General features: G+C 40.8%; 3 protein-coding genes across 8 annotated transcripts in view; 1 reads left to right on the top strand and 2 right to left on the bottom strand.

Annotated features, from left to right (window-relative positions):
• CTNNBIP1 (catenin beta interacting protein 1) overlaps positions 1–2,232 on the bottom strand; it is a 33,156-nt gene extending 30,924 nt beyond the window's left edge. Inside the window, exon 1 of the mRNA XM_074892755.1 lies at positions 1,996–2,232. The gene's annotated coding sequence lies outside the window, so the exon portion shown is untranslated. The remainder of the gene's footprint in view (positions 1–1,995) is intronic.
• A 7,797-nt stretch (positions 2,233–10,029) lies between these two features.
• Positions 10,030–17,999, bottom strand: LZIC (leucine zipper and CTNNBIP1 domain containing). Of its 4 annotated transcripts, none has more exons than XR_012631992.1 (7): positions 17,690–17,894; positions 16,900–17,043; positions 15,658–15,793; positions 14,506–14,604; positions 13,737–13,863; positions 11,841–11,922; positions 10,030–10,430 (listed from the first exon to the last, which is right to left on the bottom strand). XR_012631992.1 is itself a non-coding variant. In XM_074892554.1 (7 exons), the coding sequence occupies exons 2-7, from the start codon at positions 16,998–17,000 to the stop codon at positions 10,372–10,374; spliced, it is 573 nt and encodes a 190-aa protein (XP_074748655.1). In that variant the 5' UTR covers positions 17,001–17,043; positions 17,907–17,999; the 3' UTR covers positions 10,030–10,371. The 4 variants fall into 4 exon arrangements, 3 of the variants coding, with proteins under 3 accessions (XP_074748655.1, XP_074748654.1, XP_074748656.1); XM_074892554.1 differs by lacking the exon at positions 17,690–17,894 and adding an exon at positions 17,907–17,999 and having other exon boundaries at positions 13,737–13,832; XM_074892553.1 differs by having other exon boundaries at positions 13,737–13,832; positions 17,690–17,890.
• Positions 17,373–25,711, top strand: NMNAT1 (nicotinamide nucleotide adenylyltransferase 1). Of its 3 annotated transcripts, none has more exons than XM_074892550.1 (5): positions 17,373–17,626; positions 21,230–21,404; positions 21,885–22,068; positions 22,764–22,909; positions 24,224–25,711. In XM_074892550.1, the coding sequence occupies exons 2-5, from the start codon at positions 21,281–21,283 to the stop codon at positions 24,622–24,624; spliced, it is 855 nt and encodes a 284-aa protein (XP_074748651.1). In that variant the 5' UTR covers positions 17,373–17,626; positions 21,230–21,280; the 3' UTR covers positions 24,625–25,711. The 3 variants fall into 3 exon arrangements, with proteins under 3 accessions (XP_074748651.1, XP_074748650.1, XP_074748652.1); XM_074892549.1 differs by lacking the exon at positions 17,373–17,626 and adding an exon at positions 18,055–18,096; XM_074892551.1 differs by lacking the exon at positions 17,373–17,626 and adding an exon at positions 20,849–20,866.
• Positions 25,712–25,900: the final 189 nt, after the last annotated feature.

The raw sequence follows: 25,900 nt of genomic DNA on the forward strand, positions 1-25,900 counted from the left end.
CTCTCTTTCCCCACACACCTCCGCTGCTCGTGCAGTACACAGCTCCTAGGCACACCTGCAAACAGGCATTCTGGCAAGTGACAACTGTGCTGTATCTGATATGTATTTATTACAATGACTCCGATCAGGCTAGGGGATGATTTTCCTGGTGAGGATGTCAGTATCTTCCCACTTGGATGTCAAAAGGAATCCTGAAAGAACTTTCATGCCCTATATAACTTCCCATAACTTCTGTTGCAATGCTTAAAATGAACTAAAAGAGAACTATTGCCTTGAAGCAATTTTGGGTAAGCCATAAAATTTCAGCCAACCAATTTTCAGTTAACTTGTTCAAAATGGCCTTTGCTCTCACATCTGTTCTATCCTACGTGCTTCCTTACAGATTTACACTATTACGATGCACCACATGAACTAAGAGAGCATGCAAATCCATTTACCAACAACTCAATATTAAACTGAAGAAGCTGCCAGTTTCTACCGAGATGCCAGAGATACAATAAAAGAGATGATGCTCTTTCAGCTAACGGCAAAGTGAAGCAGCTCCAATGTATGTGAAGTACACCTGCCACCATTTTCCAGCTGATTCTGTTTATCAAGGCAAACAGAAGCTTTTAGATAAATAAGCCTGCATTAAAAAAAGTATTAATATGTAGCTTTCTATATACCCCCTCACCTTGAATACCTGTACTTTGAAAATAAACCCCCTGAAGTACATAGTTTAGCCTCACTTTTCATCATTTATATAATGTTTCTCCTTCAGCAGGCTATTTCACATCATACATGAGCTCCAGAAATAGCAAGGGCAAGAAAAGTTGAGACCTTGCAAGTTCAGTGGTCAACAAAAACTCAATATAAAATTTTGATTTTGTAAATGTATTAAAAAATTATGTTCTTAAAACACTCAACAGACATGCCTATCACCACACTGCAGCCAGCTCAGATCAGAAAACTGAACAGGGATACCTAACTTGCCTCCAATGCCTGTTGTTTTTTGGAGTTTAGTGTTTGGTTTGTTTTTTTTCAAACCGCTACATCTGCAGAATGTCTTGCTCTCATCTTGCAGAGCATCAAAGCTTATTTTGTTCAGTGTGCCAAGATGAGGAACATTCAAATAAAAGATGATGTACAACAGAGCAAAATATTCTTGAAGAGAAAGCAAATGCAAGCCTGAAAGTCAAATGTACTCTGATGAAGCACATCTGGATGTTAAGCAGAAACTAGTATCATCTCTCATCTGCTTTCTGCAGTACTAATGTGTTCTGATGTGGAAAACGATGCTGTTCCTCCCTCAACTATCTTTCCAAGAGATACAGAACTATTGTGTGCCACCAAATCCTGTCCATCTTTACGCTAAACTGAAAGTTACGGAGTGCTGCTTCAGATGCTCTAGGAGCACAATCTTTAGCCAAGGCAGGAACTCCCTCCAGGTGAAGCCCTCCATCACACACTGGCCGAGAAGCTTTTTTCCCACGCCAGCTGCCGGCGTTTCACGGCGAGGGCCGGGACGCCGTGCAGCATCGCTCCCTTTTTCTAAGACAAAACGGGGGCTGCCCCGAGCCGGGCCGTCCAGATTTTGTGTTTTATTACCTGCGGATGTGACACCTGCCCTCCCGACGGCTCCAGCGCACCTTAAGCGGCTTTACATGGGAATGACTTCACCTGCCACAAAAATGCAGCCATTGCTGGGGTGGGACCCCGCCGCCGTGAAACAGGGTGCCACATGACGCAAGAGATGATGCCAGAAAATTAAAAAGGCACCTCCCGTACCTGTGCCGCGGGGCCACGGCCTGCCAGCGCCCGCGACCGCTCGGCCGGCGCCGCCGGGCCCCGGGGGAGGTCAGAGGCCGCGGCCCCGGGCCGGGGAAGGGGGCGCGGGAGCCGGCCCCGGCGGGGCGGCGGAGGGGAGGCGCGGAGGCCCGGCGGAGCGGCGCCCCGGCCCGGGCGAGCGCCTTTGTTCAGGGCCGGGCGCCGCGCACAAAGGGCAGCCGCGCTCACCTGGGTGCGGGGCCGGGCCGGCCCCGGCGGTCCGGAGGCACCGGGCGGGCGGGCGGGAGCGCTCAGCGCGGGCGGGCGGGCGAGTCCAGCCGAGCCGAGGGGAGCGGAGCGGAGCGGCCGCCTCCTCCGTCGTGACTCACCGCGGCGGCCCAGGGCGGGAGGGAGGAGGAGGAGGAGGAGGGAGGGCGGTGCCTGGGCGGCTCCGGGGGAGGGACCCGCCGCGTCCCGGCGCCCAGGGCAGCGGCGGAGCCGCAGGCACCACCCGCCAGCCGGCCGGGAGGAAGGGGCGGGGCGCGGCCGCCGAGGGGCGTGGCGTGGCGGGGAAGGGGCGGGGCCTCCGCGCCGCCCGCAGGCAGGAGCGGGCAGGAGCGGGCAGGGCCGAGGCGCGCCGCGCCCACGCGAGAGCCCCGGCGAGGAGCGACGCCGCCCTTCCCCTCTCAGCACGGGCGACCGGCGGCGGCCAAGCAGCACACCGACACCCCCCATGGCTACCGGCCCCCCGGGCGGCTCCCTCGGGAGAGGTGGCCCTTCGGGCGCCGGCAGCAGACGCGCAGGCTGCCCCGTTCGGGCGTGAGCCATGTGCGTACCTTGGGAAACATCCTCGCCTCAGACTCCGGAATTCGGCGGGGCCGAGCGGCTCCGGGAGCTGACGCTTCTCCTCCAGCTGTCCTCTTCGGCGGGGCGAGGCTGGGCAGCACGACTGCTCCGGGAGCGCCGTGTTAGATAAATCACATCGGTGTTAAAACAGGTTACGTGACCGCTTCTCAATACTACCATGCTAAGAAAGTTAAAAGACACCGCAAAATTCAGTACAGCTTAACGCAAGCTAGTTCAGCCGATGGAGAAAATGGCATCTTCTGAGAACCTGCAACTAGAATGGCTGTTTGGTCATTCCAGCACTCAAAAATACAGCAATCCTTCCCCCAGATCGATGGAAGCAGAGTAAAACCACAGTGAACATAGAAATTAATTAAAAAATAATAAGAGAGAAACCATCAAGGTCCATCACCCCTGCTCCATCACTAATCTGCATTCTGGTTATTATTCACACTTCGCTTTTTTGCTGTTTACCTCTAACATCCACTGGTGGGGTCAGCAAGGCAAGTGTAAAATTCCTGAAGATAAAAATCTTCTGTGTACTAAAAGTTATTTAGTAAAAAGCATCTGTTTTCTACTCGGTATTTAACTTAATTGCTTAAAAATAGTCACAGTAATGAAATAGGTGGTACTTCCTTTAACAGCTTGCTGCCTAATGACATCAAAGCCCAGTGCCACTGAAATCCATACCCCACTGCCAGTTAATGAAGGTCTTAACATGAAAGCCTATGCAAAGAGCAAAACCAAGCTGCTGACAGGAACAGGAATGGTGCAAATATGCTGGGATCTGAGATCACTAGCACATACCCACAGCACAGCAGGCAGTAATGATTATTAATTATTTAAGAAAAGAACATAAGAGCTCCAGCATAAGCTGAAAAAAATATGCAGAAGCACTGCTCTGGGATCCTCCAGTTGGATTACAGTTAATTAGCGCAGTACATGAGTCTGAGGGAAAGATCTAAAAGCATCTTATGCTAGTAGGAGCATATAATTAAGCCATCATTTGCATCTTTGCAATAGTATGAATTTTCTTACTGATAACATCATGGGCAAAACACCATTTTATGACTAAGTATTGTCTAGCCTTCCTATTCTAATTTAGCTGGCTGACTGTACAACAGTGTAATGCAATCTTACATAGCATCAGTTTAACATCCTGCTCTTATTCAGAAAGGGTTTTAGCAGAGAGAGAGATACTGTAATGCTTCCTCTACCTTTGGAGAATTTTAGATGTATTTTCTTGAAACACTGAGTCTAAATCAGCTTCTGCCCCACCTTAGTCTGTTACCATCAAGCTTACTGAAGTGGTTAGCTAACAAGCAAGGTGACATCTTGCCATTATGGTAGTCACTTGTATCATCCTAAAACATGATGGATGCTCAAGAGACCTCAACTCCTAGTTCCACAAAAGATTTAGTAGAATATTGTTCTTGTCTCATGGGAATGCACAGGCTTCCACAAAGTAAACTGAAGATACAAGTGCACTGCATTTAGCAAACCTATCATCACGCTACATGCTTCAGCCACAAAATGGGAAGAATACAACTTATCATCAGCAGGGGAATGTTAGGAACTTGAATTCTCAAAAAGGTTAAGTCATTCTAACATCTTTACAAGTATTGTATAAAGATTGAATATTATTTTATAAAAATCTAACAGATTGATTTTTCAATAGCTTCTAATCTCTTCTGTTTAATGAGGCTGCTGTTCACTCCAGCAAGCCAAAACTTCATGAAACCTTCTCTGAATCCCTGCTTGACTTTGAAAAATTCTCTCAATTCACTCTGTCCTTCTCTGATCTCCAATTCTTTCTTAATCAGCTCTGAAATTCATTTAGGATTGCTTCACAGTACAGCTGCTTCCACCCTCCAAGTCCCTCTGTATTTGTTGGCATCTCCCTCTCATTAAGGGCTTCCAGCAGCATCTGTACGCACAAGCCCTGCTTTCATTATCCATCTGATTTAACCACATGCAACAATAATACAAACTCTGTTTCTCTCCAAGATGTGTATGGTACCCAATGAGGGAATTGTTTTTAGTTTGGAATCTGTTTTCATTTGGTCATCTTTTATATTTCAGACTTAGTCTGATAATTCCAATCTATCAAAATCATGCTCTGATGCAGAAACAATACAGTGTTTCCTGAAAATTAAACGCAGTTCAACGCATCAACTCTTTGCATACTTGAGCCACTATAATAAATGCAGGGTCATAACAGTCAGTTGAAATTTGTGACTAGTGGTGAGCACAACTTGCATAGATTAGAGAGAGTATACTAGAAATTTAAAGAAATAGTTTGGCTGCCTCAGCTACAATAGTTAATGTTTCTACAGAATGTGCAGTGAGGAGGTATGCAGAGATGTTTTAGACAGATGGACAAAAAAACCCTTTAGTGTAAAAAAGGCTATGACAATCTTTTTTTTGTTAATCCAGACTTAGTTTGTATAGTAAGAAACCTTCTCAGCTGCATATTTTATTCAAAACCAGAAGCGTTCCCAGATTAAATTTGGTATTTACAAAGTTGCAAAGCACACTTTTAGGATGTTACAGAACTTAGTTTCCACTTCCAACTTACAAGGACATTAACCCCACAATCAAAAGAAAAGCTATTTACCCAGACATTAACACTTCTCTCCACAGGATTTGCAGGTGGTTCTGCCTGATGGCTTTCAGTACATCTGCCATTATTACCAACCCATTTTTGGAGGCATGTTGAAAACACAATCCTAAACATTATCAAGCAACAAACTATTATGATAGCAAGATAAGAAGAGATGTCCATGATTAGAAGTTGTTTTAAAAAGAAATCTGCTATTAAATATATCATTTACACAGTAGTGTGTTAAATTACAGTAGATATTCAGTGCATGACACAGCAACGCCTTACATATAGTTATGGCCACTAACATTGTGTCTGTATTTCCTCTCTTAAAACCTTATTTTAGAGACTACTTATTCTGAAATGTTTTTATTTATCCTGTCAGACAACGTCAGATACTTTAGGCCACCTTTTCAAGTGCTCTGAGCATCAGCAGCTCCCACTTGACTGAGGAGGGAAGCTTGGATGTTTAAAAGTTAGGGGAAAGAAATCTCAGGCAACATAAAGTCCAATAATTCTCCCTTCTCCCTCACACGAGTAAAACCCCATTAAAGTTTAAAACCCTACAACCTCATAGCAAGACAAGGTGTCACATTTTCCATGACTCCTAAAGAAAAACTCCAATATGAGCACTCCTATTCCTCTCTCATGGGTAGCTAAGCAGAATTGAAATAAGAGTTTACTTCCCTAATAGACTTCCCCAGAACTCAGTGAGGATAACTGAAAAATGATGGAAGTGGGGAAACTAAAAGATGCCTGCAGGCTGGCTTTTACTCCTTGAAAATGTAAAAGTTATATTTGGCCTTATAAAGGAAGGGAATGGCCATACCTGAAACAAAACCAAATGGCTGTATTTTAATTTGCCTACCATTTCAGCCACTTAATGATACAGCCTTAAATGCCTGGTCTATAGGGTATCATTAATACAGAATTCTGTATCAAAATTAATTTAACAGGCAAGGTAACATGATGAACTAAGGAATCTCTTAAGAAATCTTGCATTTTTCCTTTAAGACAAAGGTAACTTGCTACTTTTCCATTCAAGATCAAAGAAGGGAAATAATACAAGGAGAGAAAGACAGAAGAAAGAGAGACAGAGCATTTGAAGCTTCAATTTTCTAACACTTTTTCTTTTAGATCAGTGCAATCACTAGATTCACCCTATAGAGAAAGAAGATTAAAAAAGGGAGGTTATATACGGCCAAAAAAGAACTCTGGGCAACTTTGCAGATGTGTTTAAAGCTACTGTACTTTACAATTCTTATTTCAAAAGTAAAATGATAAACAAAAAACAAAGCACTTTTAATCTTCAAAGCAACGTATGATCAGTAACAACTTCATAGCATTCGATATTCTAAGTATCATAATCTGTATTTTACTCCAGGAGAGAAAGATGTGTAGAGAATAAGTGATCTGCTTGGGTCTAATGCTGAACCAGGGCTGGAACTCAAACATCACAAGCTTGTACGTTAAACAACAAAACCATGCTTCCATTTAAGAGTTGTTCTTTTGTTACCAGTTTTTATTTGAGCAAATGATTATTATAATAAATAGATTATGGACTTCTTTCCAGCCCCTGCAGAAACATTTAAGATGCTAGTGCAGGTACGTCCCAGGATTATTTGCAAAATATTTAGTGCAGACATCAATTAACTTACTATGCCTCTGAAATTAATCTAACCACTTCAAGTAGGTTCCTTAAATAACTATTTGCTAGGGTCAACATATGAATAGCTTCACCCTGGCAACAGCTTCCTTGTTAAACTACACTTATAGTCAGGGCATTCTGCAGGACATACCCAGCCTCTGGGTTAGAGCTAGGCTTTCTGACCCTTCACAACTTTTGAGAAGGGAAGTCTGGCCTGGCATGCCGAATCGTGCAATAATATTGGTCACTGATCTCAGTCTCATCTTTGTCCACCTAAGTCACGAGATATCTTTTCAAGAGCAGAAGCAGCACAACGTTAAGAAGATATTCAGTCAACGATCAATTTAATAGAAATTTTACAACTGCCTGCAGTACAGAAACTTTGAAAAAAATCCTGAAATATTTGCAAATCAGTAAAAAAAGTTTCTCCTGGAAACCTACACCTCTCAAACTACAAGGAAAAAGATTTCCATATCACTGTACTGTAAACTTACTGTGATCTGTGGGAGTGCTGAGAGATTTAATTTACATACTAATACTGCAAGCAGGTTGGGGGGTGTGGAGGGAGAAGAGTTACTTAGCACCAGTAATGAGCAGAAAGGAAAAGGAGGCAGCTACAGTCCCCATAGACTGTTTTGTTTTCAGTAATTTTAGACTGTCTAATAACGCCTTTTAATAAGCTGCTCTCAGCTATAAAGCTGCAGCCTTTGTCAGTGAACATAATGCTGCCCCAGACAGGAAAATACTTGTGATATAATGGACAAAAGACCCCATCTAAATAAAAGCTTCTTAAAAAAAGGAGAGAAAAGTTCCATCAGTGAAAGACATAAATTATGCTGTCTATACTGTGTATCCTTTCATTTCTAAAATACTAGATAGATTTCAAAAGGATAGCTATTAAAGCAAAATACATTCTAAAAACCACATTTTCTGGTTTACTCTACTCCAGCCCTAGTTTACAATTAGATGAACTTACTTATTTACAGGGTATTTATGCCCTGTAAGTGCAATCTAAATTATGACTGATCATGCTAATTTTCTGTTTATACCCACTTAGTCTGTGACTACTATGTGACACAGATTAATGTTGCAATCGGCTATCCAAATTTAAGACTACTTCCACTCCACTCAGTTTAATAGCAGTTCTCACTGAAGCTCAAGTCGAGCTATAAAAGCCCAAGATATAGATATGATAGATAAAACATAGGTGTTCTACTCCATTAAATACAGGATTCCTCAAAACACTGGGTCACCTTCTCTGCTGACAAATGCAGGTCCAACCCCACTGTTGCCAAAACTAGCCACGCCACCATGAACTGGAACTGAATCTACCCAACATTTCGGTCTAAAGGTTGGTTTATAAACCATTACTAATTCTAAAAGAATTCAATATCATCCTTTTAGCACACATATTTCTTAATTTTTATAATTCAAAGCACTAACAAGATGGAAACAGGATCACCTTTTTCCTAGGAATTATTCTGATCTTTCCAGTATTATCACCATCCTTTTCTTTCCAGCAACAGACTTACTGTGATGGCAGATATCACATTTTACACATCAGTTCAGAAACATGCCTAAAACTTAAGTAAGACACATTGTCAAAAAAATACCCTGTCACTAAAACCAGCACAAAATCTGTTTGTCCTGAAGATACACCTATCACCTTAGCAATACAGGTAGAGATCTCTGCTTAACCTCTTTTTAATGTCATTTGCTGGAGAGTTAGCATAAAGCACTGTGGCATTTGGTTATTGCACTTTGCTCTCAGTTAAGGAAAAATAAATTTATCACTTAGAAAAAACAGATAATTTGTGGAGTTTAAGCAGCAAAATGGTAGCTTTCTTCTCTTGATACATTTCTGCCCCACCTTATGGGAAGGAGAACTGACTGTATCTGTGACTGGCAAGTCACACTTTCTCTGAGGGGTGCCAGATAATAATAGCACATCAACACACTCACAGCCAAATGCTCCTTTTGCCAACGAGATTTCGTAATGCTTCCTCCACTTCTGAAGCTCTCCAAAGAAAGGAAGTGCTAACTCCCTGTTAAAACATGTAGTCCAAAGGACCCAAAACTGTCTAACGTTTGAACTCTTTTTGCACAGAAATAGGGAAATTACTTTTTTTTTTGCATTAAATTATGGGGGTTTTGCTTTTTTTTTTCCCTTACAGCTAGAAGCCGTATACTTTTCTCTAGCTAGTGGTAAAATAAAGGGAATGGGTATGAAATTCAATTAAGAAATGCCCTTTTTTTCTTCCTGTTGCAATATCATCAGATTAGCACCTGAATATATACCAAGGGTAGAGCAGATCTGAAATGCACATTTCTGAAGCTGAAAAAATTCGCAGTGAAATACAGGCTCAGCTCAGACAAAATGCCACCAAGTACTGAATTAAAGTGTGAAGCAGCCAGTACTTTAAGAACAAGATCCCCAATACTGATTTTACAAAAAAAAAATAGTTTATCAGGAAGTCAAATGCACATCTGGAGTCCCAAGTAGTTTCTCCACACTCAAAGCTAAAAATTCAACAATATAAGATTTTAAATCCTCTTAACACCCTGAGATTATTCAGGATTCTAACTTCTGTGTGGAGGCACAGACCCTCCCCTCTCCACAGCACCACCATCTGATAAATAGACCAAGCAACACTTGCACTGATCACGTAAGCAGAGCTTTCTCCCCCTTTTCAAACTTGTTTCTACTTGCAAGCTATTTCATGCCATTTCAGAAATACTGGGAAATAACGGTATCATGTAGTTATACACCCAGAGCTAAAGCAAAAGGTCACAGAAAGGGCTTCTCATTGCCATTTCCTAGCAATTCCCTGTCATTTCAATATGCAAGGTTAGATGACTGCAGAAGCCTCCCTACAGGGCTTCCATTGTTTGTCAGTCAAGGCTGGGACACAATGGCACTCATTCATCTGCACAGCAAACAAGCAGCGGAGGGCCAACGATCAGCGTACAGTCTCATTTTGGTTCTTCTGCAAACAGTTTGTAGAAAGATGGCACTTCAAATAAACTATGTCAATTTTTCAAAGCTTCAATGCATTCCTAGTACAAACTACTTAGTAGGGAGTCCAGACAAAAATTAGGACAACTTGAGAGCAACGTGAAGAATCACCCAAGAAAACACTCGCTCATTAGGACTGCTCCTGAAAAAGATCTGCTTGCTACAGCCACATGCGAAAAGATTATGTTTAATAGTTAGAGAAATACACATTCAGAAAAGTTCAAAGTAGCTGATTCTTTCCAAAGACAGTCATACCATGCTTTTGTTTTTGGAGTACCACTTAGTGTTCAGCCTCAGAGCTTATATTACTAAGGGGTACAGACACCAAGGTTCCAAAGTGCACTTAAGGCTGTTTACTTCATATCTTCTGGTTAAGAACCCAAGAGGTTTACGGTTTGGATTTTTTTTTTTTGGTTTTTTTTTTGAACATATTAAAAATAGAAAAAACAAACGCAGTATGACAGAAGTCCAATGCAGCTGATAACTGGAGAGACACAAGCCTCACGCACCTCTTCATTGTTTTGCCTTTTCTACTTCAAAACTTGCTAGAGCAAAGACTTTGTCTCCTGATCCTGTGAGAGGAAAAAATATTTTCAGTAAGTATTAGTAGAAATCGTGAATTTCCTTATATACAATTTAAATCAAGCATAACATTTGAGATCAAAAGAAATCAAACCTATATTTTGAAAACTAGAACACGTGAGCTAATTTATATTAAAAAAAAAAAATAAGAGACATATACTGGCTTGACAGGTCTGAAACCAGCCTTGTTGTACTGGGTCTGGCTGGGATGGAGTTAACTTTCCCCACAGCAGCTCTCATAGTGCTGTGCTTTTATTTGTAGCTAGAATGGTGTTGATAACACAGGGATGTTTTGGTGTGCAGTGTTGCCACAGCATCAGGCCGTCTCACCCCCACAGGCCTGTAGGCTTGGGGTGGGCAAGAGGCTGGGAGGGGACACAGCCAGGACAGCTGACCCAAACTGACCAGAGGGACAGTCCATACTGCACAACACCACGCTCAGCAATAAAAGCCAGGAGAAAGGAGGAGGTGAGGAATTTGCTACTAAGGCATTCGTCTTCCGACGGAACTGCTACACGTACTGACGCCCTACTTTCCAGGAAGTGGCTGGACACTGCCTGCTGATGGAAGTAAAGAATACATCTCATTTTCCTCTGCTTCTGTGCACAGCCTTTGCTTTTCTTTATTAAACTTCCTCTATCTCAACCCATGACTTTTTAATTTTATTTTCTCCCCCTGTCCTGCTGAGGGGGAGAATGAGAGAGCGGCTTGGTGGGCACCTGGTGGCCAGCCAAGGTCAACCCAGCACACACAGAAAGCTTCTAACAAAGGCTCTTTTTGAACAAAAGGGTTCACACCTTGCTCACACTCTCAGGAAGAGGAGTACTGAAAGGCAGGTCAGAGACAGTTTATTTGTACCCTGACCTAGTCTGGCACGTTCCTGCCATTTCACAGTTTTAACAGTAATGCTAGAATGAACTGTTGTGCTTATTTAATACATATTATAACTGAACTTTTGGTCTTGTCAATATGATTAGTTGTGACAGTTGTGGCAAGAACTCAGCTTTATAGCTGTTTGTTGACAGTGTGCCAATAATTGCCAAGTTCTCTGCATCAAGCAGACAAAAGGGCTCTCCTGAAGAGAGTTATTAACGCAAAAAAGCTCTGTGTTTAACTGTAAGAGCAGTATCTCTGCTTGAGACAGACCATTCAAGCCCTCAGCATTACAGGCAACACTTGGCATTTTATGGCCATTTGGCACTGGATTTGATACGCTGTCCATGAGGAAAAAGTAATGTATCAGAGTTTCATTGTTAATACAACAGAAAAACGTACATCAAAATTTAATGGCATGAATCTTTTGTTTGTATTTTCTCTTTCTTAGGGGACATCACAGGTATTTCTATTTATCAGTGTTCAATGAGGCAAAGGAATTGGAAGTAATGAGAATGAAAACTTACCAAGGTCAGTGGAGACTCTCTCAAATTGGCTCAGGGCTGTACCAGCATTTGCTGACAAGAACATCTCATCATCTGGAGTGAGCTAAATCAAAAAAAGGCCACAACTGCGAACTTGGTACCTTAACTGTGCATATTCCCACCACTGTAATTCCCACCACCTACATGGGCATATACATGAACCATGACAGGTTACAGCAATCGTCAATTCGCAGTTTTTAAGCAGCGGTGTTATCCAACGCATTAAAAGCCAAAGTAGAAGTGCAAGCTACTCCCCCTATCACTGAATTTTTTCTCAATGGTGCCTGTCAGCCCAGGAAGGACAGCATATGCAACATCAGACGTGCCTCCACATGCACCACTGTTTCAAGCTGACCTTCAGTGGTAACTTTTGATGAAAATGTCACACAGTACCTCTGTATCAAAACTGTACAAAGGATGTCAATTACTTTTTTGTCATGTGGTGAATGTAGTGATGAGCTAAGATCTAAGCTCGCTTCGTATTGTCTACTGCAGAAAGCAAAAATATGCAGTCACTACCAGGTTTGACCATGTTAAGACTCAGTGACCTAGAAATGGTTCTCTTCCTTTAAAGTGACATTTGCACATGTATATTTTGCTTTTATGTATGTGCTCTGATGCCTTGTGACAGATGCCCATAAAATATTTACAATAATGAAGTAGTAACCTACATTTGGAAGGTTCAGATATTCTAAGTTAAAACTCACTCATTTAAAGTAGCCTCAGATATATATCCTTATTAAAGCAAAGCATAAGTGTGTCAAACTGTCCACAGTGTTTGCGTTAGTTTATTAACAATATAAAGATCAGGTACAGGCATTCAGAATTATGTTGGAACGAAGGAAAAAGTATTAATTACCTGCCTTTGCTGCGCTCTGTAAGCAAGCTTCTAACTACTTAATGTTTTACAGTATTGTGCAGACAAGCATGTAATATTTACCATCATTTTTCACATTCAGAACAGATGTGGAACTACTATCCTAGCAAGTCCTTTGTGAAGTAGGTTACTGATCGTTTTGAAAGACCAAGAGGTTATGTCAAGATGTGGTGAAGTGGCTTGTCTGAAGTGATCCAAGGAACTCATGCCAGGAGGATTAGATATCTTCATGCATTTAGTTCACAAGCTTAACTAGCCTTTTAACCAATTTCCAGAACATTTTTTTCTCTGACAGTCAAGCAAAAAAAATATTCTGAGGGAAAGCATTTTCTAATATCATCTACTTGGAATGCAGCTCCTTTAAGTACTGCACTTGATCTTTTCCATTACATTCCCTCATTTCCTAAGAAAGTTGAAGTACAGAGATACACAGCGACCCATTTTCTTCATCTGCCGTCAACAAAACTACATAACAACCTCTCTTCCTCCCTCTAGTGGCAAAAACCAGGGATTCTTCTGCAACTGGTGTACCCATTGGGGAAACAGTTTATCGCTCATCTCTCCAATTTATTTATCTTACTTCAAGAGGTAGGTATTATTACCAGTATAAAAGTTAGTAAAGCTCAATGTACGTCAAAAGTCTTGGAGAGTTCCTACCAGGCAGTAGTTAGCCAGTAAAAGACTCGTTTCGTAACTTTTATAAATACCATCAACTTGTACCAGCTTATATGCGATTTATTCATATGACCCACCAAAAAAAAGCATTTTAAAGTAGAAACAGCCTTATATAAATGTACAATACTATTTGATATATGTTCAGTAGTGAGTGCTTCAGAAAGCTTAACATTGAAATGGAAAGACATTTATGTACCACAAAAGCGAGCTGCATTTTATCATTTGCTCATAAACAGAAGTTGTAATTTCTTATTTTAATGATTTCACAAATTCCTCTTCAATAGACAGACAGAAATCACTATTCACCTATCATGCCAACACCTTACCTTCTCACCAAGCTTCCTGAGGGCAGTCAGGATTTCCACTTTCTGTTGTGTGTACAGGTCTCGTCCCAACTTCCCAACCATTAAGTCTCGGTCCATCTGCATACCAGGCAGGAAAGCAAGTCAAAACCTGTAAGTTTCCCATTAGTCTCACTCAACACAACAGCATGAGAAATGCAACAGCCTAAAAGTATCATCAGTAAGCATGGTACCCACAGAAGTAAGGGACAGAGCTACCTGTAATTTAAAAGATGACTATGAAGTTTTTCTGAACATTCTGCCAATTCTCTTTGCACCTAACCTTAGCATTCTTGATTTCTCCAAACCTGAATCTCTTTTAATCAAAGACTGCTATTCATCCAAAATTATGGATTCATTTATCACTGATACATGAGGGAGTCATATTTAATTTCACTTTATCTGGATCTCAAGTTCAGCCTAGATCGAGTGCACTCTCCAGACCCCTCAGTATAATTACAGATTCATACTCTTCAGATTTTTTTATCTGCAGTTACACTCAGTTCATTACCTGTTAATTACATCTTTGCTTTGAAGCAGCAGGATAGAAGACATTTCAAGAAATACACATTGTTGTCCCCATTACCTCAGTAAACATTTAAAACTGAACAAATTCTGAAAGAGAACTTTTCTATCTCCATATGATGCTGCCACCAAGCTTTCTAACACACTTGGTGCTCTCCTTGCAATCATTACATATTTAAATCAGTCTAGCTCAAATAAACAGTTTTTACAGTAAAACAGAAACTTTCACCTCCGCCAACTTTGTCCTCAATTGCCTTGGTTGTTTCTTCGCAAACATTCTAATTACTTCTGGAGTTTTAAATGCTTGGCTGATGGCTGCTTGTATTGCCTACAAGGAAAAGAGCAAGAATGACCAGAACTAAGAGCAGTCAATAGCTGCATGACAAGATTAATGAAGGCTGGAAAGCATCATGAGTATCCTCTGCATCATTTGATACTGATAGAAGTGAGATGAAATTAGTATTTAACCTTTATGCAGGGCTTGAAAAATCCACTAATTAGTACAATTACACTGAGATAGAGCTGTGAAACTTCTCATTACAGTCCAGGTCTTAATTTCTAATAATTTCCAACATCTTCCTGATATTAGCAGATGTGGATGTGCTATGCTATCTTTAGCAGTTTTTATGCTCACACTGACAATTACAGCTCTTCTAAGGGTAACCACAACATAAATGATGAGGTAAGTCTGCTACTGTTATTCAAAATCCTCTGTGGAGTATCAAAACTATTATGATTAAATCTCACCACAGTTATGTTTGGACAAATCATGATCTCTCTGGAAACAAAACCCTAAAACACAGGACTCAGAACAAATCATGTTCTAATTAAACATTTGAAAAGAGAGAAAATAGATTAAAAGTTTGGAAGTCAGCATAAAATAAGGCCAATTTACTAAAAGAACTTAAAGGTTACACAGTCGCTCCTACAGCCTTTTCATCTGGACTGGTATGAATCTGAAAATAAATCAGCAATAAAGCACAGAAAATGCTAACTTTATGCTTTCTAACACAGCATGAGCTTTATTTCTCATGATACATAGTGTCCTGGATTGTCCCTCATACTCTTTCTATTAATTTGTATTATTTTATATTCTTTTCTAATATTTAAGATATGTTTACTCCCTGCAATTTCCCTGAAATTTTTTTTTGGAAAGTGTTATGGTTTTAATTCTTCAACATTTATTTTTTCCTTTTAAAATGAAGAGGCCTAATGAAATTTTTTATAGGTATACATATATTAAATAATAAAACCATTAAATACATAGATCTAGCTTTCACACGTGCCCATCCAAAATTTATAACGAACCACTTGTATCTATTTACTGTTACATTGAGTCCAGGCAGAACCTGAACTATTTTTAGTAACACGTTCTCCTTACCAGTTGCATCCCGCTGAGCTCATCCACCAAAGTCATGTCTCCAGACATAATCTTCTTCAGGGAGTCATTGATCTCACTCAGCTGTTCTAGAGTTTCTTTTTTGGTCTCCTCATACTCATCTGCATCTAGCTCCTCTCTAAAGAGGATCCAATAAGACATGTTAATTCATAGAATTAAACCCGAGATGTAACATGGAGAAAAGGAGATCAGGGAATATCATGAAGCATGCTTCCTCAGATGGCAATGGAAACACTCATATCACTTCAGATTGTTGTGCTCTAGCCCTCTTAGCTGTTATTTAGCTAATGCATATGCATTTTCCTTGGGTTTGCACCACCTCCTAGCTGCCCATGCACTTGTGTTGTTTGTATTATGTCACTTGCAGTAAAAAGGCCCCAACAACTATGAGATACTCAACACTTGGTGCAATATTTAAAAGTGTGTTTTGGATCTCAACAAAACTACGCATGGGATTGTCTTGCTCAAAGCTATGGTGAATGAAATTACCTGAGAAGCCCATCTCTTCACCCCAAAACCAACAAGTTATTCAGGAATAACTGATCCTGCTGTCTAAACCTTGCCCCATTCAAAGAATGGCACTACAAACCTTAGCAGTTATAATTGTTCTTGAAAAAAAAAATATATTCTGCTTGGACAAGTTGAAGTTATAGTCAGAGAAAGCATCTAAAACCACACAGGATGTTTAAGTGCAAGTACTGAAACAGAAAAAAAGCCTTTTCTGTAGTAATTCAGTCTATCTCAATCTTTATTAGCCCACAAAACACTAACAGATAAATCACATGAAACAAATCACATTAGACAAACTAAAAAACAACCAAAAAAACCAAACCCAAACATCTGTAATTATAAGACAAAACAGACACAAAAGCTATTTGCTAACTGCTATTTAAAAAAGCCCATATAAAAATTGTGTATTCTGTGAACACCTATTAAAAAAGTCACACTGAAGTATAAAGTTTCAAAGAAAACAGTAATGAGTATTTCTGCCTGCATTTTCCTCAAGAAGATGATAAATAGAATCATATTAATAAAAGGAAGGGGTTTTTAAAGGAATTTTTACTACCTAACACAAACATCCTACCTAATTGAAAAAATATAAAGCCACAGCAAAACACAAAATAAAACAAAAAACCCACAAGATTCCTGAGAGATACCACCTTCTTCTGCCAACCACTTAAGAAACATGTTACAATATAAGAGGAAAGCATCTATTTTTATTACCTGCATTCCTCCAGATCTTGAAGCTGCTGCATTAACCTATCCAACTGCTCTTCCAAGTTTTGTTTTAGTTTACTGGTCTCTGTTGTTCCTCTTGAAGCCATTTTCTGCTTTCACATGAAAATTTTAAGTTGTTACATGACACTCCTAGGAGAAAGAACATTTTGAGTATCAACAACTTAAAGTTTATTTTTGAATACTCCAGGTATCAAGAAAATTATGCAGTAGCTTGATGACTGAACGTCTAATCAAAACACTTGGAGATCCTTACAGGGGAAGTACAGAAACGTTAGGCTGTGTCTAGAGGATTGTAACCTTTGTAGCAAGAGGAGGGTCACCAAGATAATAACTCAAACAGCCACAGCACGTGAAAACTAACAAGTTTCAAACCAAGCAGCAATTACTGAAACACTGAGGCCCCGCTATACGAAACAACAGATTCTCCTCTTCAACGGCACCATCTAAGAGACAACTACCCGGATGCAGGTGTCTGAAGCATGCGAACACCTTAGATAGAATCATTAGCCGTAGAAAACTAGAGGAAATCCGTGCTTCCTCGGGTATCATTAGGAGTAGACAGCTAGCCGGCGGCAGCGATCAATGGGCTAATCCTGGGGACACGCACCGGCCCAACAGCCCTCGACCAGCGAGTTCCGGGGGGCTGCACTGATGCCAACGGCTCCAGCAGCCGGAAGACAGACAAGGAAACGCCATCCTCCCCGCTGGAAAGGTGCGAGAGAAGAGGGCGGGCGAGAGGGCTGGGGGGGGGGAGGTAAGAACCGAGAAGAAGGACCTTGGGCACTCGCCGAGTCCGGCCTGCCTATCCCCGAGGCCAGGCTCCGGCGCGGCTCTCCCTCCTTCGCACCCACAGCTGGCGGAGGCGAGTCCGCCCAGACCCGCTCCTGCGGGCAGAGCCGTACGCAGAGAAAGACGATGGCAGCCGCCCTCCCCGCCCACCTGGTCCGCGGCCGCCGCCCTGGGCCGCCCGCCCGGGCCCCCCGCCGCCTCACCTGGGGCAGGCCGCGGCGGGCGGGCGCGCAGCGCGGACCGAGGGGTGGCGGGCCGCGTCCCACAAGCGCCGCTTCCGGCGCGCCTGGGCCAATGAGAGCGCGCCACCGCCGCGCCTGGGCCAATCAGGGCGCGCCGCCGCCCCGCCCAGTGCGGCCCCTCAGCGCGGAGCTGCCGGCGCGGCCCCGGGCGGTAAGCGCGGGTGGCGGGGCGGGGCGGCGCGGCCAGGCCTGGCGCGGCCCGGCCCGGCCCGGCGGGGGGTGTTGTGGCGGCGGGGAACTCGCTGGGCTGGGGCCTGATCCTGCGCCCCGCGCGTGCGGGGCCGCAGCAGCGTGCAGGCCTGGCGCGGCGTGCAGCTGTGGGGAGGAGGTTGCTGAAACGGACCCAAAACTGGAGCGCTCAGCATGCGGAGCTCCCAGGCACTGCCTGCACGCCGCACACTTAGCGGTTAATGGTTTTATACGCTACAGCTACCTAAGCATGGTTAATAAATATTGACCTCTAGTATATGAATGAGATTGACCAAAGCATACTCACAATTACTTGCTTATCCACAGAAGCGAACAGGTTGGTTTTCAGAACCATCCCAAAACCTACTGTAGGCATACTTTGATGTTTTTTAGGGCAAATACATGTCCAATTCAGCTAAGCACTAGTAGGACTGCAAGTAGTACACGCTAAATATTGGTAAGATTATATATAAGCATGATGAGATTATATATGAGCATATTTCTAAAGGAATACATCACAGGGTGCCTCATTTTTCCTTCTGAAGATGGGAAAATGATCCAGGATGTCCTACACTTACGGAAAATCTGCGTGAAAGCCATTTTACTCTGTTTCCCCATCTTAAGTCTCCATAGAGAGGTTTTACTAATACTTCATTTAGTATTTGGCATAAGATAGCATTATTTTAAGACTGTTCTCAGTTTTGTGAAACTGAACACCTGCATACAGATCTCCTTCACCTCTGTATAGCAGGAGCTGGGCTGCTAGTTTGGACCTTATGGTTAAACTGCAATAATTAGAATTGTGTCGAGCAGTGCCAAATTATACGTAATTCATCAGAACTCGCTATGCTATCATACAATAAGAATAGGCATAGTTCCATATACAGCTCAGGCAGTGGCTGGGCTTTAATCATCACTGAAACTTAGTCTTCTTTTTCTTTCCTGGGATGTGCAAATTGCATAGCTTTCCCCAAAAAGTTAGAGCTATGTGAAGGTCATTTCATACAAAGCAGGTCCCAGCTCTGACGGTGCTGTGCTAGTTATAAGGATGACATAAGAGTGAAGGTAATCGTGGGATGATACCTCTTTGTCATTTCCTTCGCTCTCCTCATCAACCATGCAGCTGTTTTCTGTGAAAACAAGTGTTAGACAGAGGATGTCAATGCAAATTAGGAGACTGAGGGGGTATGTGCATACTTATTAAATTACATTTATATTCTCAATTTCTATGCAGATATGAAGCTCTACAAGGTGAGTTTATGATGCAATAATTGCCTGTTTCTGAAGATGGTAAAATTAGCTAGCAGCATGAAAAAGGACATTTGACTAGCTCCAGAAAAGGCACTATATATTTTCATCTTAAAATTTTCTATTACTTTTGCCCCTTTTTTTTTTTAAAGGAGAAAATCAACCCTTTTCAAATTTGCAGCATGAGTCACTTTCTTTAGAAAGTAGGGCTTTATGCATTACAAAGGCAAGCCTAACTCCTTTCCTTGCCGGTTCCCATAGTAACTCTTCTAGCTGATGCCCCTGCGAAGACTGCATTCCAAGTAACACCAAACCCTTCAAATGCTGAACTACTCCACAGTAATAAAGAATATTTTAAAAGTTTGTGAAGGTCTTGAAAGCACAGAAAAGTACTAACACTTGCAAAATGTGAAGCTTTGCAAGGCTTCCTTTTATTCAAGGGTTATTTGATGTTAGTACATACTAGCTGTTACAAGATTTAGCTGTGATGGTATCTCAGCACTGTGAGGGCTGCAAACATCACTCAGTTTCTTTGTAAAGGAGACAAAATCTGAGGGTGACCTTGTGGTATTTTTCCAGGCAGTGATGTTGCTGTAGAAACAATGGCAGATTATTCAGTGCTCAACACAGATGTCTCAGACATCTCACAAACAGCAACAGTGGGAGAATGGCCCATAACATATTCCAGTTTTCATTTGTTAAGGGCCAGGCTAGGGGAAACCATTTTGGCAAACCAGAATATTCTCATGAAAGAAAAGAACACTGAGAAGCAAAAATCCATGTAGCACATGTGAGGAGAAATGAAAAGGATAAATAATGAGATTTCCTTATTTTCACCTATCCTTAAGCAGCTATCTGAAAGTGAAGTTCAAAATTGGAACAGTGATATTGTATTTTTAAAAAGAAAAAAAAATTATATTTAATTGCAGCTTTAGCTAAACTTTTTAAAATTCACTATTCTATCATCTGTTCCACTGGTACACCTACCACTTACTTTCTGCAACACAAACTTGATTCGTTGTTTTCATATTTAATCCATAGTACTCTCTTCCCACATACCAAGAGCATGTAAAATATACAGAAATCCTGAACAAAGAAATGTTAACCCTCCTCTCCTCCCAAATTTAATACAATACAATGTTAGTTTTATAGATTTTGCTGGAAAGACTCACTGCAATTTAGAGTAGCAGCACTGGGAACTGCCGTAGGATGTTCTATTCCCCCTGTAAGCACTAGAGGTAAGCAAGTTACTTATAAGAAAGTTCCCTGCAGATGTCTCTGGGCAGTTGATTGGCATTGGCATCTTAAAAAGACTGTGACGTTCTAATAAAGTTTGTCCTGCAAATCAAGAATTTTTTCTGCATGAGCTGCTTTTCTTCAGAGCGGACAATACACTGTCCTCTTTAGGCAAGCAGCCTGTTTTCAGTGATTTAATTTTTAAAGATGTTTCCTCTTGCATATAGGAGGGAATCGCAGCTGCTTTGGTAATACATGGGCAAGGCAAATTTGGGTTCACTTGTCTTTTACATATGTCTTCTCCCCAGCACGCTCACTTTTCTCTACATCCTTGATTTCTGAAGCCTCACAGAAGAATTATCCTCCTTTCTGCAACATTATCCTCCTGTTGTCTCGGCTCCTTGCATTGTACCTCTATCCAGGGATAACCAGAAAGAACTAGAAGTGTGGTTTTAATCTTTTTAAAACTGGATAATGGAGTATCACATGAACAATCACAGGCCAAATGTTGATAGAAGAAAAATACAGTGTTCAATTTGATCTTGAAATCTGCTTATTGGCAGCACAAATAAGTAAGAATAACTACTTTTTCATCTTGTCTCTTCTTGTAGAGGCTGGTAACTAGCACCAACATTCTCCACTTGGCTCTGTAGCTGCGAGGAATGGCTACGGAAGATCCAGACAAGAAGACTGAAGTCGTACTGCTGGCCTGCGGGTCCTTCAATCCCATTACCAACATGCACCTAAGGCTGTTTGAGCTGGCTAGAGACTACTTTCATGAAACAGGTAGGATGGTAATTTGTATTGTTTGGAACAGCTCTGATAACTAGACACAATGTTAAGGTGACTACTTTGTGTATATGAATGCCTGTTTGACAGTGACAAATATTTTTGGGAATACTAATTACATATTGACGTTAGTATGTGTGTATGTATCATACAGAATCATGTAGGTCAAATACATGAGAGAAAAGTCATGTATGTGTTGCTTATTACTAATTTTAATGAGCTAAAGCATGAGTTTTATAGCTTTTCTTTATAGAAATATATCTTTGTAATATATCTTACTAAATCTTTAACTGTGCTGCCTTGCACAATGGCAGAAGTGCACAGTACTTTTCCACTGGGCTGGCTATCAGAGCTGGCACTGGTGTTCGTAGAGATTGCACTGAGTAATGGTTATGTAATAGTTTAAATACAATATGGTGGAAGTAACATCTGCTCAACCGCTTTTCATGTTCTTGTGTGATATGTTTTTTTCCACAGGAAAATACAAAGTAATCAAAGGAATCATTTCACCAGTAGGTGATGCATATAAGAAGAAAGGTCTGATCAGTGCGAATCACCGAGTAACTATGGCAAAACTAGCTACAAAAAACTCAGACTGGGTGGAAGTTGATGACTGGGAAAGCAGCCAGAGTGAGTGGTTGGAAACACTAAAAGTTTTAAGGTATTCTTCAGCCAAACCCTAAAAAGTCTCAAGAATGTATAGAAGGATAAGGAATTGTGTTAGCTCTAACAAGTTAGAATACTTAGCAGGCTAACCCCAAATCATATGAATAGACTCAGTGAATTCAGAAGTTCTATTTATGTGAGCATTGTAAATGAAGGATTACACCATTAGTCCTAAACATACAAAAAATGAGCCTGTGAACAGTTTTTAAGATATATTGTTTCTTAGGCTTTATTCAGTTTTTGTGCTGAAAAGGTATTAATGAGGAAGGACAAGAGACTAGAATAGGGTAGACACATGCTACACAAGCTTCCTTCATTTGATTCTGATTGCTGTGCTGCCCATTTGTGTGTTTAAAGGCTAGCATGGGAATTGTCTGAGGGAGTATCTTGGTTTAAATTTTACGTTTTTTACTCTTTCAGTCACTGCTACTTCACTGAGGTTCTCCTTTGTAAAATGAATTTTTATTAAAAAAGAAACAAACCAACCTTGTAGTTGTTGCTTTGAAATCTTTGCACTTTCACCATCTTATGACCCAGCTCCCACAAGTCCCTGTTCCAGCAGATCAGTTCGCAGATGGATTGTATGTGAAAGTACTGCAGGAGGAAGTGGTGATAGATTATTTAGTAGGCCATACTTTTCCTTATATTCTCCTACATCTTTAAAATACCTAAAATACATCTGTTTTGCAGGTACCATCATCAAAAGCTTTTATCTCCTGAGCCCACTAATAGTCTGCAGAATGCTATACCTTTAACGAAGTCAGGACGGAAGAGGAAACAGGAACCAAATAGGCATGATCCTGTTAAAAAGAAAAATCAGAGTCCAGATATAAAAAGTTAAGTCTGTTTGCAAATTAAATGCTTGAATGTACTTGCTATTTCAAGGGAATTGCGCTGATGAGTAACTGTTTTTATGCTAGTTCTTGGTTCTGATTTCACCGAATAAGTTTATTTCCTTCGATCCCACAGCATAAAGCAGTAGGCTTCGTAACAAGATGACTGTAAGGGTAAAATATATAGGATATTAAAAATACTCAAGATAATACAAATTTGAACTGAGAAAGGTCTGAGCTATCCATTTTACCTACAGAACTTTGCTAAACAGTAGTTGTAGCTCAGAATTTTGGATCATATTATAAATTGTTGAAGAAAGGACAGGATTAAGTCCTGAAATTCCAAATGTAGCTGGGTACACGATCATTTTAAATTGTAATTTAAAACTTCATACAACAGACATAGCATGGCTTTGTAATTTTATGTAGCGTTTATTTTGCTTATTGCTTTTAGATCTTAATTTTAGTTCTTTAGCTTAATACGTACAATTATATGTATTTATATCAATTTGAACAGCCTTGTGTAGTGACCATCTTAATCCTCTATATTAGCAAATCTTGACTTCTGCCTGACTTATTCCCTTGAACCTTTCCAAACTACTGTTTAATTGATAGTGTTTTAAAGTAAATGTCTTCAAAGACCCAACAGCATCAGGCATGCTTTTTTCATATTCTGTTGACACATGTTTTACTACATTCCTACCACCCTGTGACATTACTGGAAGCTGCACATCTGTAGCACTCTCAGTTTTGCTTCCATTACTTTAAGGTGGTTTCTGTGTGCATGCTTCTCTAGATTCCCTATAAAACATAGTGTGGAAGAGAGTCCCCTGAAGTCAGGTCACACAATCTGTGGGGGTTTTTTTCAGTCATATTTTCTTTCCTTTTACATAATCCCCTCTGCACCCTGTCCTGTAAAAGCTAGCTCCTCTTCTGTAACTCTGTGGAATGTCAGATAAACTTTTAACAGCATTACATTAGCCTTTCATACTCAGCTATTCGGGAATTTTCTCTGTATTTTCTTTTACTTTGATCCTCACAGTGATTGATTCACCCCAAGGCTAAATGACCATATTAGAATTTATTTTCCAGTCCTTTTGAACGAAGAGACTCCCATAACCTTTTTTTTCAGAAAACTCCTGTATTGAGGCTACTAATTATAAACTATATACTCTGAATGTTTTTAAATTTCATTCCATTGTCGCATGTTAACCAAAGATACAGAGAAGTAGCCTAGAAATTAAACATTCCCTTCAAGTTAGCTAAAATCTGGTGGCCTAAACCGAGCCCTGTTTCTCACTTATTTTTCTTTTTAAGGTGTCCCACAGGTTAAACTGCTTTGTGGAAGTGACATGCTGGAATCTTTTGGGATCCCCAATCTGTGGAAGTTGGAGGACATCACTGAAATTGTGGAAAATCACGGCCTTGTGTGCATCAGTAGGGCTGGAAACAGCGTTCAGAAATTCATCTATGAATCTGATATTTTGTGGAGGCATAAGAATAACATTCACCTTGTGGAAGAATGGATCACAAATGACATTTCCTCCACCAAGATTAGGAGAGCACTGCGGAGGGGCCAGAGCATTCGTTACCTAGTGCCTGATGTAGTTCAAGCATACATAGAAAAAAATAATCTGTATAGTCCAGAGAGTGAAGACAGGAATGCTGGGGTTGTCTTGGCTCCCTTACAGAAACATGCAAGTGATTCCAAGAACTAACAGGCACTATACAACTAATTTACTTTCTGCTGTGAAAAAAGATACAGTTCAGTACAGGAAAATGTGTTTTTAGGGATTGGTTTTTTTGTTTAATTTTTTTAAGTAAATAGTGGGCTACTTCTGTGGCTTTAGTACATATGTAGTTGCTCTTGAGGTTTGGCACACTCAATAATTGGACCTACACAATCTTTTTGAAATCCAAGAGTAAGATTTTCATGTTTAAAATTTTGTCACAGTGCAATGAACTAAGTGTAAGAATTCACACTTGCATATGAAAATAGAAATTAACGAACAAAACAAATGAAAATGTTCTGATTAGTTTTAACTCAGACTGCTCTGACTGCTATTTATAAAATACTAACACATATTTTTAATAACTTACAGTGTCTTAAATGGACAGAGCCATTTAATTTCAAAATGTACCACTTACTGATAGTGAATCTATATAACTCATTTTTTAAATATTGCCAACATGCGGCACACCTCATATTTAGCTCTTTTCTGAAAGTGAAAAATGTACTCCTGGCTGAAGCGGTGCTAGATATACCATGCTTTGAGCTGCCTGCCTTTCAGATATGCAGCCTGTTTGTCTGCCATCATGCATTTTGCTCCCAGAAATGCCTTGTGCTTTACTTTTCCATTCATGTTTCTAGAGCTGTACGTTAAGCTCAGCACTGTTTCTCATAGAAAGACAGACTTACTTCAGAAACTGCATTATAGCCATTGATTTAATGGATAGAAATTAATAATAGTGTCATTGCACTGATGCTCAGACAGTTGTCCCTTTATGTCCAGTAATAAATAAGCTTTTACTTTTCAGCCAAATGTACATAGCCAGAATTGTTTTCTGTAACTGGAGTTGAGAAGAAATGGTAGGATGTTAAGACTATACATAAGTGAAATGTTTTTCTTTGCTAGAAATCTTGTTTTGAATCTAACAGTATATTGCCTGTATTATGTGAATATAAACTAGAGAGGCACTGTGAATGTCATGGTTATAGAATTCTACCTCCCTTTATTTGCTGTCATCCCATTTTTGTTTGGATCATGTGCCTTATTAAAAATGTCAAGGTTTCCAAGATGCTAACTGATGGGTCAACAGCTTTTTCATACTGTCTCCACAAGAAGACTCTATTCACATTTTTCAGATTAACAAATTCAGCAGAATGTGAGACTCTCAGGGCAGGAAGCCTAGATGGTGTTGGGCAAGTCTAGAACCAGGGACATGTTCCAGGATCATCACCATGACAACCCATCATCCTCCTTCCCTGCCAGA

This window comes from Strix uralensis, chromosome 23 (genome assembly GCF_047716275.1).
Source record: "Strix uralensis isolate ZFMK-TIS-50842 chromosome 23, bStrUra1, whole genome shotgun sequence".
Taxonomy (NCBI): domain Eukaryota; kingdom Metazoa; phylum Chordata; class Aves; order Strigiformes; family Strigidae; genus Strix; species Strix uralensis.

What these genes read in the sequence shown, in the direction of transcription:
- NMNAT1 (XM_074892550.1), top strand. Translation starts at nt 21,281, where the DNA reads ATGGCTACGGAAGATCCAGACAAGAAGACTGAAGTCGTACTGCTGGCC. An exon ending in GAAACACTAAAAGTTTTAAG is followed by an intron (nt 22,069 to 22,763) that starts GTATTCTTCAGC and finishes TCTGTTTTGCAG; the next exon opens with GTACCATCATCAAAAGCTTT. An exon ending in TCAGAGTCCAGATATAAAAA is followed by an intron (nt 22,910 to 24,223) that starts GTTAAGTCTGTT and finishes TTTCTTTTTAAG; the next exon opens with GTGTCCCACAGGTTAAACTG.
- LZIC (XM_074892554.1), bottom strand. Translation starts at nt 17,000, where the DNA reads ATGGCTTCAAGAGGAACAACAGAGACCAGTAAACTAAAACAAAACTTG. An exon ending in CAAGATCTGGAGGAATGCAG is followed by an intron (nt 15,794 to 16,899) that starts GTAATAAAAATA and finishes GATCCTCTTTAG; the next exon opens with AGAGGAGCTAGATGCAGATG. An exon ending in TCAGGAAGCTTGGTGAGAAG is followed by an intron (nt 11,923 to 13,736) that starts GTAAGGTGTTGG and finishes TTTTTGATTTAG; the next exon opens with CTCACTCCAGATGATGAGAT.